General features: G+C 41.4%; 1 protein-coding gene across 1 annotated transcript; it reads right to left on the reverse strand.

Moving 5' to 3' along the window:
• Window positions 1–11,753: 11,753 nt before the first annotated feature.
• On the reverse strand, window positions 11,754–15,702 carry LOC118166643 (V-set and immunoglobulin domain-containing protein 4-like). The gene is made up of 4 exons (XM_035325732.1): window positions 15,493–15,702; window positions 13,218–13,574; window positions 12,313–12,594; window positions 11,754–12,096 (listed from the first exon to the last, which is right to left on the reverse strand). The coding sequence occupies exons 1-4, from the start codon at window positions 15,545–15,547 to the stop codon at window positions 11,993–11,995; spliced, it is 798 nt and encodes a 265-aa protein (XP_035181623.1). The 5' UTR covers window positions 15,548–15,702; the 3' UTR covers window positions 11,754–11,992.
• Between the last annotated feature and the right edge of the window lie 3,296 nt (window positions 15,703–18,998).

Genomic DNA, 18,998 nt, shown 5'->3' on the forward strand with positions numbered 1-18,998 from the left:
ATATCACGAGTCCATTTCACTGATGGCTGAGGTGAAGGGTGAAGGATGAACAAAGACTGTAAGCAACTTTTTGGTTCCATTTCATATTCCCGTCCCCACCTACTTCTCTTACCATTCTCTTGACTTTTCTGGCGAATACTCTATTTTATTTTTTCCTCACAATTGTGTGTGTATTTGTTCTTTCCCTTTCCCTTTTTTTTTTTTTTTCTTTCACTTCTTCCATATTTGTATTCTCTTCATAATGAAAGGGGTTTATGTTGGCTACATAGTCAAGTACTCAGTAACAAGGGAAAACAAATTTGAGAATGCTTGAAAGGTATGAATTCAGTTACCTCTGACTTGTCTGTGATGGTATGGCCCAGCAGGATGCTCAGCACCTCTTTCCATTGCTCTGTAAGGGCTCCAAACTGGGCATCCAGAGATGGAAAAGCACAGTACCCTTCATCTGGGAGACCTGACTGCATTGACTCACTGAACACCATGCAGGAGCATGAGGCAGAGACCACCAACCTGCTGTGGCTCAGTTCTGTTTCCTGAGTGTCTTTTCCTGCTGATGGCAGTCAGCTCTTTTACCATGCACATTTACTGACTTCTGCAGCATCTTCTGAGTAGGCCAGTCTGTGGCCTGAGTGAGGAACAAAAACAGCCTTAATTTCTTTGCCTGAGTCTTTTAGACAAGAAAAACGTAGGATGCCACTTTTACTGTTTTTTTTTTTTTTTTTTTTTTTTTTTTTATATATATATATACAGAAATGTGCAGAGAAGTATTCAAAACCCAACATCCTGCTCTTTACTATGGTAGGAATTTCCCTGCAAAATCTGCATTTTCCACTACCTGCCTAGAAACTGTGCTTTATTGCAGTGCAGCTGCAACTGCAGTTGTATTTGCCAGGGACATGGAGCAGGTGCATAGTGAAATGAGAGGTTAACAATCTAGAATCACCTGAATTTAATGTTATTTAGGTTTTTACCATCCACAGCAAATGGTCACTGCCTGGTGCTCTCGTTTTCACAGTATCACAGATTATCTTGGTAGACATTTCTGCTGCAATTGCCCAGCTCCCGAGCCATTATACTTACCACGTTTTGTGCTCTGCAAGCACATGCATTGTTTGTTTTCTGAGAAGGTGACTTGAATCTAGGAGGTGTTCTGGGCACACTCTGTAAGGGCACTTTTAAAAGTAGATCCAAAAGTTATCAATAGGTGTTATGAACAGAATAATTATGAATTTAATGTGATTAACATTACCAAAAGGAGAAATAATTAAAGAAGATAAGAAACATGTATAAAAGCAAACCTACTGACCTAGTGAATTCTGTTGTAGGCCTTTAATTATTCACAAAAGCAACTTTCTAATATTTACACAATAGTCATGCCGTAGCATGTAGTTTTAACAACTGCACCATTCAACACCAGCCATTGAAATGCTTCCAATAAAAAATTCAATTTCCTTTGCCATTCTTTGTTATTGTGTCAGTGGAGAAGATTTCTGTCTGCACAGACTTCTTGGCTTGAAAGAAAAGACTAATGGAGGAAAAGAAACAGCAGACTCACCTGGAATACTTCTCTCACAGATGTCATTATGTCGGGTCTAAGGTTTGCAAGAAATTCCGAATAGCTTCTCTGAGCAAGAGGCAGGTGTCTGAAATATAAGGAGCCATTTTCTGTTGGAGCTGGGACAGAAGCTCCAACAGAGCTTCCAGCAGTAATTTGTGTCGTTTTACCACAGCTTTGGCCCATCATGACAGGTATCTTTTTGGTTTAGCTGGTTACACTGCAGCCAAGTTCAGACCATTCTCAGGAAGTGCTGCAGTTTGACAATGATGGCTGGCTCCTTTTCTGTGCAAGGTAATGAAAACTGGTAACTGTCTTCATTTTCCAAAGTCAGTAAACTGATGAGAACAGTGCAGGTTTCATTCACTCTTTGGGCAGAGGCATGTCCACACTTGGATGATTTGCTGAATGTGATTTCAGCTGAGTTTTGCTTATTGCTTCAGTAAAACTTGCAGAAGTACAATTTGCAGTAAAACTATGGCAAGCATGGGCACCCTGGAAGAAAAAGCTGAATGTGGTGTGGCAAGACCTTGTGCAAAAAAATTCTTATGAGTCTCCAGGCTAAGAACTACCTCCAGCTGTCATCTTGCTGAGAAAAATAACAGGCAACAGTACCATCCATTTGTGCAGAGCATGTCCTTGCTGATACAATGAAAACTTGGTTTGGGCTGCCTTTTGTTCTTGACTTCTCTGATAATACCATTCCTTTCTGTCTGTACCCCATCTGCCCACTCTCTACCATCAGGAAGCCACTAGCTATGTTTGAGTGCTCTCTAAAATCAATCAATCACACATTAAAAAAAAGCAATTGTTAATATTCAGGCATTTTTTCTGAGAATGAATGAGTCCATTTTCAGGGAGGTGATTTTAAACCAACTTTGTGCACAATTTTGTCCATGACTGATAATAGAAGCTTGTGCTAGTAACCTACTTCCTATTCAAAAAGACTATGAAAGAACCTGGATTTTGGGGAAGGTGCCCTGGAAAAAGCTGAAAACCCAAGCTAGAACTGCTGATATGGCAATTTTTTGAACCAGACATGCAAGACTTCCTTAAGATGTAATCATACAAGATAGAAGTTGACTACTTAGCTAAACGAAACATGAAGAACTGTAGTTCTTGAAATGTGATTTATGTGACATCTTTTTCTCCCTGGGACAAAGATGTAGCTGCTAGTGTTCTCCTCCCTGAGTCCCATGGTCTGCCTATTTCTTCAGGGGCACTCCTTGTGATTTTGCATCTGACCACGTGAAGAAAAACCCTTTTATGTCTATGTATTTTCAGTGCCTCTGTATTTCAGTGCTTTGGATTGAATCCACTGCTTTCACCCTTGCAGTGCCAGTCAGGAAAAATGCCCTGCAGCCTTTCTCCGCACAGGCACCCACGTTCCACACAAAGAAACAAAAAATTATGTAAATAAGCCTAAGTCATGTAACACAAAAATGATGTACAAGTGGTCTTTCCAAAAATTAACTTCCCAGAAATCCCCAGGTCATTGACATCAGTTTTGGGTTATCCATTACCTCAGCCAGACCCTTGTAAATGCTTCCTAGCACTAAGAAAGGAACTTGTATATATATATATATGTCATCATCTGAGTATTTATTTCCTACTTGGTACCCCCTGGGGGTTCACAAATGCAGATACCAACTACTCCCTATATTTTTAAGTTTTGCACTTACTAGGTACTGATGCTTTTGGCAGCCCCATTGCTATCACAATTCTTGCTCTTTGCAAGTTCCTCCTTTAGTGACTCCACAGAGGCTGCTTGAACTCTGAGTTTAGTAAAAACAAATGCTGGTGTAGGATGATCCGCCTTGACTTCAGCTTGTCTTCCTGACATGCTGCTGCTAATACCCAGACCCTATCTCGCATTGTCAACTGCCTCAAAACCTTGAGGGTTTCACCATCTTGTGCAAAGTCCACACCTTCTCTTTGAAAACAAAGATGAAAGAAGAAGGGAAAGCAAGCTAACTCCTGAGAGCTGATAGCAGGGGTACATTGTTTAAAATAACTGCCTCAAACTAGCATAACACAGAGGGTCTTTCCTGGCTAGTTTAAAACCAGCAGTGGCAGACATGTAGGCAGGGAGGGGAGAGCTGGTGGTGCTGTCTGCATGGTCATTCTTTTGTTCGTGCAGAGCTCTGATCTAAATTAAATCACAGAATCGTTCAGGTTGGAAAAGACCTCTAAGATCATCTAGTCCAACCTTTAAGAGCCAAGTCTTCTGGTTTGGTTGGCTCTACCCACCACCCCACTTACAGAAAGGGCAAGCTCTTTTTCCTTCATTCCCCAGGCAGCACGGGCCATACCCACCTCTTTGTTCAAATGTTCACCCAGGCACTTGGTTTTGGAGCACTTCAACTTTCCAATTGCTCCATATAACACTGGAGCCCCACATTCCCCTCATTCTCATTGCAATGAGTTCTGAGATGGACCTGAGACAGGTGGTCTGCTTTTCAGTAACTGTGACATTCTCTTCACAGCCCCTTTCCACCAAACACATGCATGCACACACATAAAATTTTTTAATTCCCTTTTTTTTAAAAAGAGAACATTATTGCAAGGTTCCAAAAACTGTAAGCTCATCTAGAGTTGAAATGTTAAGAAAACATGAGTTTCCCAGAAAATTTCAATGCTGTCAATTTTTCATGGATTTAACACTTTATTCAGTCATGATTTTTCTGTTATCCTCTGGAAAAGCCTTTTGGTGATAGTTGTGTGTCTTGCAATATTACTGCAACAATTTTCCTTTCCTACTCACTTTCCTTCTTAGGAATAAGGAAAGATTATAAGACAGCACTTTTTATACTCTCCACAATAACGCTCATTTTCTTTTACAGGCTAAAATAACTCCTTTTCACTAACTCTTAACCTTAAATTGGACTAGCAGCAACTTTTACACCTTCTATTCCCTAAACCATGGCTGACTAAAATCTACAAATATCACTTAACACAGCATCCAAAACATACCCCAGCTCCAACAGATTCACAGTAATTCCTGTGGTTTTACATAGAGGTACACTATATACTTCCTCATCACACAGACATTCATGTACATCTATATGGTCAAAATATAGAGAAGTGGAACAAAATCTGCTAACTCTGCAGTCCTGAAGTTTAATGAACTTCATTTGATTCCCCACATTTGCAAGAAGCTGCATGTACACATATACAATTTTTTCCAAGACATAATCACCAACAAAAGATGCGGTCTCTTCCCTTTTAATTTTGTAAAAAAGGTTTCCTAGACCTGGATTTTAAGTATATTCTTTACAACAAGAAATAAAACTTGTGATACAAGTCCATGGAGAAAGTGTAATATCACTTGTAAGTATCTGTAAAGCATCCCTTTTGGCTTGTGAATTCTGAAGAACTTTTATATAATTAATTCATCAAATTACTCATTGGAGTTCCTTATACTTCGTTTTTTAATAGAAGTTGATGAATAGCATTGTGCTCCAAACTTATTTATATATTGCATATAAGAAGTACTCATTCCCTTTAGAAGTTATACCAGGTAATGTTATCTAATATCTGCTTCGTTTTCCATTCTGAGAAATCATAAACAGACCCTATTCATCTTCTCCTCACCGGTCATGACTTAGTACACTCAGCACATTCTGACTCATTCTTCTCTTCTATTTATTTTTATTTTTTGAAGCTGAGAAATTATAATGCATTTGTGCAGAAGGGGTTTTGTATCACTAATCATCCTTTACTGTTGTTCTCAGTATCTTTCAGATGGGTCTGCTGCAAGCACACATAAAGTGAAAGCATTCCATGGGGTTTTACAGTTTCACTAATCCTGTTTTTGAATTCCTTTCCTAATAGCTTCTAATCCTCTTTTTGAATGTTGGTGAGTTTTGAGTTGATGCTTCTGAGAACTGCACACTGGAATGCACATCTTTCCCGAGTGGTAGCAGCAAATTTTAGCCCCCATCAGCTACGCAAACAGTCTTTCCCTTGCCCCTCAAGAGCACATCTTTTATTTTACATCTGTCCACTATGCTTTTCATCAGATGTGGTATTGCCCTATCATCCATTATAAAAAGATTCTTCCATAAGCCTGCATTATCCAAGTTACGGACTTAGGTTGGTAAAAATTACGATAAGAAAGCTTCTCATCTCTCTGCTTATCCTTCAAGCTCTCTAAGCTGTGAGGAAAGTTACTTTACGAGTAACTAAGGAGAAGTTAATATTATGATCTTGCTGGCATTTTAAAGACGAGTGAGTCATACAAAATATTCATAACAAAATAATTCACAAACTTAAGGAAAAGTATCTCATTTCTTTGAAATACTGAACATCCATTGAAAGAATAGAGAATGTTATTTCTGAAAGAACGTGCCTTGTTGCAATATAGGAGTCTCCCAACCTGCCCAGGTCCAAAACTCGCAGAATTTGCTTTGTCATAGAAAGTGCATCTGTATGTTATTGTGAGAATGCTGCAGGAAGGCATACTGAACACAGCACGGTTGGTTCACTGGGAATTTCTTCCTTTCATTCTGCTGCTGCAAATGTGTTAAGGTTCTTGGTTTTATCCTAGCTTTAATCTGTCTTTCAGGTTATCTTTCAGTCATCTCACATTTAAGAGGACGCTATCACTTCAGGCAGATGGGAGGAGAAACATCACTTCCCACACCAGCTTCCTTCTGCACTTCTTATATAAAGGGGGATGTTTAGCAACATTTAATTCCATTTCTACTCCCACCAGAAAAGGACTGTTTGTAAAGAGGATGCAGTTCCTTTTGGTCATATAAAACAGTAAGTTCAATGTGGAGCCTGTGATCTGCATGCTCCAGCTTTCACAAGGCTTTCTTCAATTGAAGTGGTAAAAGGGAACCAAGAAAAGCAAAATGGAAAGACAGCAATGTATAATTCTGAAGTTTATAGAGAGGCGTGCATTTTAACTACAGAGATTTTTTTTAAGGCTCCAGATAATCATAAAGGAGCAAAACCAGCTTGTGCAAAGATGAATAGGATTTTGCTTAGATTAAGGTGCTCTTCAGGATTGCATGTAGAGAACAGTTGGTTCTCATTTAGAATCCCCTACTTCATATTCAGATTCTTGGGAGTTTCCAACATTCTTATATTCATTTCCTTTTTTATTTCTTTCATATTTCATGGGTTCCATCACATAGTTGTTTTCAGTGGAGGAGATCGGTTCCTCATAATGAGCCATACTGTCATACCCTGAAGAAGCCCCTGCTTTCATTGAGTTACAGCTGAAATCAAAATAGAAAAATACAAAATGTGAAAGAAGAGTAGACAAAGCATCTCCTAACAATGAAGATTTTGAGCAAGGTGGTGATCTGATTCAGACCCATGTGAACCTTGGCTATTGGATTATGACAGTCTCCTGAAGAAGAGAATCTTTTCCTCTGCTTTCATGAGGCAGGAGAACCTTGAGCACCATATTAGCATTGAAACTCTCCCTGGATTTGAGACAGGGACAGCAAAAGGTATGCAAGCAATACAGGGATTTCCACCATTTTTTGGAATGGCACAAACAGACAAATGCTGTTTGTAAAACAAAAATATAGATATAGACTAAAAAAGCACTGGAGGAATGATAAACAGTGAGCTGAATACAGCCTACATCCACCATAGGACTTATGATATTCAATATCTTTAAAATTTTAAAGGTAAATACTCTGAAAAGAAGTACCATCACACCATCTAGTTGCTTAGGGGTCAACAGTTATTTGAACATGCTATATAGAGTGCTGGCACAGCATATTATCTGTGAAATGTCATTGCCATGTCCTTTCACCGCACTCCAGTCATCATCATTATATTTATTTATTTTAGTTGTCACACAGTCCTTGCATGTTCTGGCTGCATTCACAGTCTTTGCAGTTTGGCTGGTTACAAGTAGATCAGCATGCTGATGTTTAGAAACAGCTCTAACTTCCTGCCACATCCATGATTAAATAGGCACATTCAGCCATGGATATTTTGGGGATAAACCAAAGTATAATCTGTGTATCACAAGCCTTAGCTCTCTGGAATGGGAATTCCTTCTCTTCACATTTGAAAGAATGCTGGGATTTTTTCCTTGGCAATGATCATCAATATGCCTCATTTGACTGAGGAGTTAATAAACAGCGTTCCTTTGTTTTTACGATTCTAATACTGCAAAGGAAAAGATCTCTTCCTACATTATGCCTTGATGTAGAAAATGCACAAATCATCAGTAAAACATACCACAGAGCTAACTTTCAACCTCTTAATGCATACTGCTTGGAGGATTTTCATTTTGACAGCTAAGTAGCATTAATGTTTTTTCCTGCTCTGATAATGATGAATCTTTGGGGACTGTATGTTAAATGAAGGGTTATACTCACTGTTCTACTTCATAGACTTGAGCTGGAAAAGAGCAGTTAGAAATGTGTCAGCAATTTGCATTTATATTCTGAAAATAAAATTTCTACTTTGTCTCTTCCTGACATAAGAAAACAACCTCTGAGATCTGAATAAAGCTGGGATCCTTAAAGATCATGTTAAGTGGGTCATGATTCTTATTCCCAGGATTCAGTCCAAGAAAATTAAAACAACTTGTATCTGAGAAGGAGCACAGCTGGGTCAGAATAACTGGCCAGAAGTCAAAGGTAAAGTTGAATTTAGAAACTAGAAGTTCCCAGTTCCCACAATTTTCCTATTCATTATAAGTTAAATAAATGATAGTTCAGAAAGATCTTGTTCTGGATTTCTTTAAAAAAAGCATTTGATAATTATTATAAATCAGCATCAAGGAGTTGTAGGAGGGTAGTTAAAAAAAGGGATGAGGAGAAAACAATGGCAGCTAATATTAAGATACCCCAGTGCGTCTTCTGTATGTTCCTCAGTGCTATTAGTGAGAAGGGAGACTAAGAAAGCATTTGGTCATGAATTTTCTGGTACTGTTGCAGAGAGAAAAAAATTAACTGATACTGAATGGGAGAATTCATGACAACTTATTTTCATCTAGGCACAAAGAGGTCCCTTGCTACTTCAAAGTATAAGATCAACATGCTACCAGAAATCTTGAGATATATCATCAAAAAACTTGATGGGGCATGTAAGTTTGAGAACTACAGGATGTCCATGAGGACCAGAGGTAAGCAATCATTTTGATTTTGATTTATATGTGATTTGGTCAAGTGTTTTCATGATTCAGGTACCAGAGCTGCTGCAGGTAGCTGTGAACATTGTACCAGCCCCAGACCCAAACGCCCTCAAAGTTAAAACCAAGCTGGGCACACACAACACATTCAAGTTCTCCAAAACAGCCCACTCACCTTCTTTGGGCTTTCTAATACAAACAATAATGAAAATGACGAGGAAAACCACAGCGCCACACAACACAGCAATCAGGATGACCATGTACAGAGACAGGTGAGTCTTCTGGAGACCTAGAACAGTATAGCACAGGAGTTTCAAATATAGAAGCCCTCCCAGGTTGCAACAGCAGCAGCACTTACATGATGCTGGCCACCTCCTGGAGGCTGCTCAGCCAAACTTTGAAATGGGCACACAAGATTGTACTACACAGTTGTGTCCCTGCTCAGACTTAAAGATCAGGCAGACAGATTTATGGTGCACCCATCTTGCTGAGAGGCTAGGGCCATAAAGATGACATGCAGTCTCTTACTCAGAGACACTGAGGCTGCAGCTGTGAGCTGGGCAGAAGCGTTTCAGCTCAAGTCATGAAACAGAGCCTCAACCTGTATCATCATCCCTTTTCATTCAAGGATGCTGCTCAATTGCATTTGGATCATGTTTAAACCTACAATGGCACTGCATATCTAGGTGAGGTACGGGAGGTAGTTGGTCAGAAGCTTAGCTGCTGCTCCAACTTTGACACTCAAAAGACAAGAATGGATTACTGGTTGGGAATGCAGCAAGGGCCCTGGATGTTCCAGTTATGAAACTCACCCCCCCACCACCTGAAAATATCCAGTTTATTTTAAGAGTCACTATAAAACATCCAGGTCCCTTGAGAACAGCCAATAATACCATTTGCAGCTAAAATGCAGAATGCTAATTTTGGGGTGGAAGATACTGACTACCAAGCAGTCAGTTTGGGTCCCTAATCTTGTTCCTAGTTTCATTTCTCTCTCCACTTACTCTGAGTTGTATAATTATTTTCTGTATAATCCACACCTTTCTCAGAGTTCACTACTGTTATGGGCAAATCTGCAAAAGAAAAACAAGAATGAAAAGCTCACAATATACTTTCAATCAATAGGCAAACTCTATAAATAAGTAATACGCATACACACACGTGTACATTTCCCCCCCTCCTCGCCCCAGTAATAGTGGTGGAAGCCCATGAAGTCCAAGAGATTACTATAGCACCACAGAACACCAGCTCTGCTTTTTTATTATTACTATTTTTTTTTATCGCCCCCAGCCCATACAATCAACAATTGTCATTATCTTCTCTTAGCTGCTGAAGATGATTCACATAACCTGCTATGAAGGGGCACTATTAATTTTTGGGTCATATTTCATTTGAATTTAAGTTTCCACAAGTAGATCTACTTTAATCCAGCTCTGAGGTCCCAGAACCCACAAAGATGAATTGGAAACCATAAGTCCTTCCTCAAAACAGCTATCCTTGGTAAGCAGACTGCTTCTAGTCATGTTTGAAGCAGCTGATGTATCATTTGTGTCTGTTGTTTCTTTTCAATCCTTTCTGAGGTCTAATGGGAGTCTGAGGTGACATGTCTAATTGTAGATGTGTTTTATGCATTGCTGCAAACTGCCCCATCCTTTGAGCTGACATCACTGAGCTTGTGTTCCCAAAGATGGCTGTCAAGAGACTGTTGTCAGGGACCAAACAGGCAATGCACAGCCTACACAGGGTATTGAGAAGGATTACAGGCATTTTTTGTTTTTTTTTGTGACTTTTGGATTGACTTTAAGCATGCCCCCCAAGAACATTTTTGTTACTATTTATTTATCCATCAATATCAGCTGAAAGGAACGTCTCCCCTCCGCCTCTGCCCCCATCAAGAGTAAGCTAAAATCCTGCAGACATTCAGAAACATCTGTACTAAAAACCAAAGCATATGAACTAAAAAGCAATACAGTCAAATGCGTATTTCCCAGCAAAACAGTACATTGCTGAACACTGGGGTCAAACCCTCCACCTGACACTGTCCTTGCTGTCAACTGAAACTGCTGCCCCCTAACCTGTGGTTGGGCTGTACGTCTCCGAGGTTCCCACATCACTCTGCAAGGGCGAATCTGCAAGTTAAACAAGAGAGGGAGGCTCACAAAACAGTTTGGCCAGGTTTGTGATGTGTGCAGCAACAGAGGAGAACTTCTTGACTTGCAGGATAAAGACAATGAAAAAACATCCATCTAGAGGACAGGTAGGGGACTGCCTGCTGCCAGTGTTGACAAGAATGGCTATAATTAATTCCTATCACCTGGCTGTACACTCCTACACACAGTTGCAGCTGCTGAGAAAACCAACACGTCCTTTCAGCCATAACCTTCATACCACTGGAGCTCAGCAAGCTTCATCTTTTCCGGAGGTCACTGATTTCACTGTGGTATCTATGCCTGGCTCTGTGATTACTGACTTCATGTCTCTGATAACTGATTAACCAGCCAGGGAGAGCAGCAAGCCCTCTACAAGACAGCCATCATGTGACCCACAGAGCTGGGGCTCCCTGGAGTGCAGAGCGTACAGTGCAGCACACTGTCCTGAAGTGCTTGGCAAATTATAATGAATAAAAGATGTTTTAATTTTTCCATTTACTGAATTGCCCCTCAATTATATTCAAAATAAAATCCTGATTTCTTGTCTAAATTTACTGTACTTTTGTATTAGTAACCAACTGTGAGAGTCAGCATTACACAGATAACAACTATTTCAAAAGAAGTCAAAAGGAATAAATCTGAATATTTTAAATAGAAACGTCTTTTGCATCAGGAAAGAGTCATTCTTCTGAATAGGAGAAGGGAAATAAAATAATGGCTCTCGGCACTAGAACCTGTGGCTGGCTACACCACAGCCAGCGATGCTTCAGCTTTGCCTCACTGGGACTCATCCAAGTTGCTGCAGGACTTCCCTACTCCCTCCCTCCCCGGCTGGCCTGGTGTGCTTCACCACAGGCAGTGGCACCTTAAGACACCCCAGGGCATGGAGCCCTAAGGCAGGGTTCTTGCCCCAGGCAACTCCTGGTGAAGCTGTGTGACCCCTGGTTTCCCAGCCCATGGTCTCCCAAGCTCTGGCTCTGGCTCGGCTGCTGTCCGGGGTGGCTCTGCCTCAGCCACCCCCGTGTGAGCTCCTGCTTGCAGGCAACAGGAGGGACCATTTCCATCCTTCTCCAGAGAGGATCTGCAGCCCCAGAGGGCCAGCACGTGGACTTGTCCCTCTGACAGCCCGTGCCATTTGCATGCCAGCAGGGTGGAACCGGCCCTTCCCTGCCATCCGGGTCACTCACCTGCCAGCACATGGGGAACCTCGCTGCCTTCTGAGGTGAGTGGGGGTCCTGTGTGCCGGCTGGTCCCAGGTGTGGGTGGCTGTGTGACTGGGGACCCTGTGGGACAGACCGCTCATCAAATTGTTTGCTGCACTCCCTGCCTGATTTCCAAGCCAGGCAAAAGCGAGACGTGCCAAGGGCAGAGCTGGGCTCCCCTCCTGAGCAGCGATCCAGACACGATTCACATTCAGTGCTATGTGACTGATCCCTGAGCGAACGGGAACCATTTGCCTCACCGGTTCCTACCGCCGAGGTGAGGAGCTGGGGACTCACCTCTCACCAGCAGCTCAACGGCATCGCTCCGCTGCACCACCCCTGCCCCGACTCTGTTCTCTGCCTCGCAGTAGTATGTCCCCGCGTCGGAAGGCCGCAGGCTGTCCCACGTCAGCTCAGCCTGGCTGCTCAGCAGCAGGGCTGTCCCCCCCGGCACTGCTCGGAACCAGCGGTAGCTGATGGGTGGGGACCCGTGGGCCACACAGGTCAGGCTGGTCCTGGCTCCCACTGGCACCATCAGCCCCAGCGCTCCGGCCCTGATGGTGGGCTTGGTCGCTGGCACTGGAAGACAAAGCAGACAGGACCTGGGTTGTGCTGACCCTGGCGGTGATGGGGGCAGGTTTCCCTCGCTCCATGGCTGCTCATGCTCTAGCGCTAAGCCCTTTCCCTGAAGGGGCGGAGGCAGCACCGCCTCTCCACTGCTCTGTGCTATTTGAGCTTGGCTCAGCTATACATGCGCCAGCCGTGCCACCCTTTGCAGCTCCTGTGCTGAATGTCTCCTGTGATGGTTGTTGCTTTCACCATTCCTCTGTAAGTGATCACTGCCCAAGCAAAGGAAAATCTGGCATGTAATGATGTTTGGAGAAATGCAATATCCCAGTTACTTGACTTCTGGTGCACATCCCATGGAAACACTGGGTAATCAGGTACAGTTAGAACCAGGGAACAATTGGTAAGCGAGAGGCCACAAATCTATCCCCCAGCTCCTGAACCAAAGGCTTCAATACTGTGGGTCTGAACTCCTTTCTCTGACCTCTTCTGCTTTGCTGGGGTGTCTGACACTTCTCAACACAACGCTCCTGAATTGGAAGCAGATGAGCACTGGGCACAAGATCTATTCAATTTTTTAAAAACCTTCCCAAGTAAGAAGTTCCAATTTTGCATAGTTTCCTTGTTGGATTTACCTTTGACAACCTCAACTTTAGTGCTGATCTCTTTTGCTATCAGACTATTGTTGCTGGCTGTCCAGGTGACATGGCAAGTGTAGGTTCCCCTGTCAGAGATTTCCAGTTTCAGGATGTGGAGAGACACATTCCCCGGCAGGTTCTTTGGGACTTCAACCCTGTCTCTGTACTCAGACAGGAGAACATGATCCCCAGAGGCATCCCTCCGGAAGACAGCACCAGAACTCTGGTCATGCACCACAGACCACGTGAGGGTGTGCTGCATGAAGTCCTCCCCAGGCACATAGGTGCATGGCAGGACAGCAGACCCCTTCCATATGCCTTCCATCTCACTGGGGCCCGTCAGGTCCAGGAGAGCTGCAGGGAAAGATGGAGAAAAAAAAAAAAGAAAAATAAGCAGTTAAGGTAAAGGCAACTCCTGGATGACTAAAGATTGGCAAGAACATCAGCAGGTAGAATCCACTAAATCAGAAGCACAGGCAGGTCAGTGTAAGTGGAGACTGATGGTCTTTTCAGGTATGAGGTAGCACAAAAGCCATATGTTATGAGGAAGGCAAATGGGAGACAGCTGATTGTCAGGAGAACTGTCTATTTGTGCTGAATTTGGTCTTACGCTCTGCCTGGTGCTTACCTGCCTATTCCTTCAGTAGAAATAAGCAAGTAAGTACACACAGAGCATCAGATCAGAATTAGGGAGGGGTTCAGAGTTGAGGGAATTGGTTTGACTCATTCAGTTATGCAGCTCCCCTCTCACCTAATGTCACTCTGAGGGCTTTCTTGGGAAGCACTGCACATTAACACCAAACCACAGTTTTCATGCTTTTCTCTCCTCCAATGCCTACTTGTTCTTGTGAAAGACACTGCTTTTCCTTGCTGATCTGAGTTTAAGCAATGGATCGAAGACACATAAAACTCTTTAAACTTTCCTGTAAAAAAGAGTTCCATTGCTTTTGTCCCAGTACATTTTTATTACTGTTAGGGATGAACCAATGTTTCTAGAGATACTTCCTTACCCTTTCCTCCTGGTTTCCAAACTTCCTCTTTGCCATTGCCATCTATAGATGTTACATATGACGTCAAACTGCAGGGCTCAACAAATCTAATCTCAGCCTTCAGGTTACTTCTCTCATGAAAACTGATAATTGATAGACCAGGGTCAGACCTAAATTAATTGTGTGGCTGTGTTTCAAGCCTTGTGATTACAATACCCATCTTCCTTGCCACTTGGCCCAGATTTAACAGCTATTTATGCTTCTTTTCACACTGAGCTGTTTGAAAACTGTTCTAGAATCTTAGAATTATTTAGGTTGGAAAAAACCCTTCAAGATCACCAAGTCCAACCATCAATCTGATCTACTGAGTTCTGTCACTAAACCATGTCCCTTAGTGCCACGTGTACCTTTCTCTTACGTGTCTACATTTCTTTATACCTTCAGGAATGAGGACTCTACTGTCTCCCTGAACAGCCTGTTCTGATGTCTAACCATCCTCTCCATGAAGAAATTCTTCCTAATATCTGATCTAAACCTCCTCTGGGACAACTTAAGACCATTTCCTCACATCCTATCAATTGTCACTTGAGAAAAGAGACTGACACCCACCTTGCTACAAACTCCTTTCAGGTAGTTGTAGAGAGCAATGAGGTCTTCCCTCAGTCTCCTCTTCTCCAGACCCAAACAAACCCAATTGCCTCAGCTGCTCCTCTTAAGCCTTGTTTTCTAATCCCTTCACTAGCTATGTTGCTTTTCTCTATAAGGACTCCCCATGGGTCTTCCAAAATCTACCACATTAGCACATTAGTTTATTCTTTTTCACAAGCCCTATCCACAATACAGCAAAGCAATGAGTGAGATGCAAGAAAAGTATTTCAAAGATATTTAAAAAAAAAAAAAAAAATGTTTTCTGTCACATGAGAGCAGCATCTCTCCAAGCATCATGGACTGTCCTTTTTGGTTCCAGCTCTGGAAACACAATAATTGACCAGACTCTCAGTGTTGGGCTGCTTTCTGCATGATTTGAAGTAAACCATCACAACATACACAGGAACTTTGTACTCTAAGTGCAGGGACATTTCCATAGGCTTCACGCACTGTTGCACTCTGCAGCCACTGGATTTGAAACAGGTGAACACTGAGCAAGCAGTATGCAAAAACATGGGCTCTTTTGCCATATTTCTATTCCTGAAAAAGAGCCACCCCTGTACCAACACCCACTCTGACATGGCAGTGCCAGGTAAGGAACTGCCTCTGAGCTGGAGACCTTCGCATGTACTCACCGTTGCAGAACGGAAGCAGGCTTACAAGCACGGCTGCTCTCACCAGCATTCCCATCTTTCAGGGCTACAGCTTTGTCCCCTCAAATAAAACAAGTCTGCTCTCTGCTCTCTCAAAGTCAGGAGGCAAATCAGGAGTGCCTTTTTAATTTTTTTTCTTTGCTCACTCCGTCATCAAGAATCTAGAACAGCTACTGGCGGTGCTTCCTTCCTCTTTTTAAGAAAGACAAGAGAGCGCCCTAGCAACAGAGGTGTGTGCTGCATTGAAGTCCTACTGGAGAGTGAAAAGAAAATTTAAGAAGTGTTTCTACTCTATTTTATATTTTCTACTGCATATGCCTTTCCCACTTTTTGTTTTTGTAAATCCACTTAATTAAAATAATTCTTTGATTTTTTCCTTGTGAGCACTTACTTGCTCTTCTTCTCCACCTTGTTTTGTTTACTAAGTAATAAATTTAACGTAACCATATTACACAAGAAGCTCGGAGAGCTTAAGAAGCTAAGAGGTGTTAAGAAGATGAAAAACCAAGATCCATAGCATTCATTTCCTTATCAACTTTTTGATGAAACTCACAACTGTATTTTAAAAAAAGATTCATAAAACACCCTAAGTCTTTACATTGCCACCACAAAACAGAAAATAACATAAGAACCTATTTAAGAGGAAGGGAATTTGTGTATTTAAATCTGAAGGCACATAATTTCCAGGAATTGCAGACACCTGGTTTGACTATCCCAGTCTATGTCACAGATTGATCCTCCCTTCTCACACAGCAATTTAGCTGTAAAATTTAATTAGTAATTTAGCTGTTTAATTTAATTGGTTAATTGTATTCAGTTAATGTGATGAATTAGGGTCACATGTACCTGCATGTCCCTGTGGACTACTTTGGAAACATGTAAACAATTACATACATAGAAAAAAAAAGAAACTTACCAATGTAGAAATTCTTTGAGACTAGGAAATCATGATTTCTTAACTTTAATGAGATCTGTTATTATTTGTTAAAGATAATACTAGTTATAGCCACTCTGTAGCGTTAAGTAGTTTGAGCACTAGGTCTGTACAAAAGAAATATTTATTATATATGGAAACATTATGTTCAAGAGATTTAATACATTTTTTTCTTCTACAGATCGTCACTCACCCTCTTAATGGCAGAAATACTTATGCTTCATTGTATTCAGCTAAATTGATGTAAGCACTTTGCATTTGCTACTTCTAAATTCAACATTCAGTCCTCAAATGAAAGTAACCAGAATAATTAATCAACAAAATCTTAAACCATATCCTAAAACACAATCACCTTTAATGAAAATAAAGCAGTGTTTGCATCTGTAGAAGCATGGTATAGGATACCAGCACAAATAATGTTGCATACCTGATTCTGAAGTAGCGGAAATATAGGGAAAAAAATATTTCTTGTAGTCTTATATAGTCTTGTAGTCTTAAAGACAGCCCCACCTACATTATCTTTTGTGGGCAGCTTCATTAGATTATTATGTAGTTTAACATTAAAAACAGGAGATTTGTGTATGGAGTCCTGGGAGCTCTGATCTTATCTTGTTCCTTTTCTTTCAATGATTGCTTACTTTTACATACATTCATATTTTAGATTCATTGATAGTTCGTTCTGCAAAATATTGGTGCTTAAAAGCCTGGATGTGTATATGAAAATAAAATATTTTGACTACTTTGACTTTGATCTAATAATAGCAATATTATTGGTATGAGTTTGAATTTGTTTCTTTTCAGGTCATTACATTCTGATTGATCTATGTTTCCCTGAAGATGATGGTTTTCCTATACACAATTTTCATGCCATTATTAGGTAAGATTTTTTTATTTTTTTATTTTTTTCCTTTCACAAGAGGTCATCAGTCACAGCCCAGAGAATCACCAGTTCAGCTAATTTCTAATTTCTAATTTCATCTACTGTATTTGCAGCTACACCTGCCAATTAAAGAGGACATCTAACCAGCTTAAAATGTAAATGCTTCTGAAAATACTGTACAGAGAAAAAGATTCAACAGCAGTTCAAAAGATTTTGGGGACCTGATTTCACATGCTACTCCCTTGTAGCCTTCTATTATTCCATTATTAGTTTTCCATGAGATACAATTCCAATCTGTAGCCTTTGAGCTGGGAAGAGGAAGGAAACACTTGTGCAGGTTGCAGTTTTCACACACTTCTTGGTTCAAAGAAGGAGGAGAAAGGAACATGCTAAATTTGAAATTAATGGCACTGTTTCCTGGGGAACACGTCTGTCTGGACAGGAAGGCAGAAGCCTAGCTTGATTCAAATTAAGTCATAAGTAAACCTGCCACTAGCAGGGTACACACTGGAAGCTTTTAGACTGTGAACTAACACTACCTGACAAAAAAACAGGTATATTTGTTTATACTTACATTTACATTTGTGGTTATATGAGACAGTGGCAGAAAAAAAGTTCTTGTCCTTTACAGCATGCAGGCATAGATACCTGTACATGGAGATGAACATTGGCAGCAAGTTCTTGCTTTTACTTTGTGGAAGTGTAATAATACAAATACTGTTTTATAAAATTGTGATGTTGTTTTAGGAGACAGCACAACACTCTGAGCATGATCTGGATGAGGTGCCATCATACAGCTCAGGAGAGACAGGAATCACAGTACATGGCTGTAAACTCTGAAAACCATCATGAGCTGAACCTCCAGAAGAGGATTTATCTAAGTTTTATTGGACTGTGGCATTTCTCCTCAAGAAGTTGGGGATGTCATAGGCACTGCATGGCTCGTTATCCTTCCTCTTGCAAGTCACACGGTTAGCTCATACTCTGAAATGCTCTGTGTTAGCAAGTGCAAGGCAACATGAGTTAAAAACGGATGGATATGGTGAAATGGGCTGTGTGTGGCATGCTAGTCTGAAAGACTATGAGAAAAGATGCTGAAAGAAGCATGTGGTAGGCACTCAGTCAGACTGTGCTTGTCATGCCTAGGTGTGTCCTGTAAATTCTTACAACAGACAAGGCAGGGAACAGCAACTCTTCCTTCCCCTAACAGTGTGATACAGCAGAATAAAACCAGAAGAAAAAGCAGTGGTCCTGGACATCAGTGCTGGAGGAGGAAGGAAGCTTGCACTATAGTGAAGCAACTTTGCTCATTGGTAACACAAACTTGTTATGCATAAAGTTGCAGTGGTGTTGTGGTCCTAACGAGGCTTGTACATCAAGGGACTGGTGATCTGCTACTGTCTCACCTGCTGTGCTGCACACGTGGTTTCACTTTCAGACCTGTGCTGTGCTGCAGATATCAGTTGGCTGCAGACAGACTGCCTGTGGCTTCCAGTGATAACGCCAGTGGCGAGCCCTTGTCTTTATCTTGAAGTGAAGCAGCACTTTTTCATACAAACATCCTTTTCCTCAGCAGTAGAAAAGATGAACGGAGTTCTTGATTTCTAGAAAAATCCTACAAAAACTCTCTCAGTGTCAGTTAACCGTGGCACAAATAGGATCCGCAGTGTGCCA

Source organism: Oxyura jamaicensis, chromosome 4 (genome assembly GCF_011077185.1).
Source record: "Oxyura jamaicensis isolate SHBP4307 breed ruddy duck chromosome 4, BPBGC_Ojam_1.0, whole genome shotgun sequence".
Lineage (NCBI taxonomy): Eukaryota > Metazoa > Chordata > Aves > Anseriformes > Anatidae > Oxyura > Oxyura jamaicensis.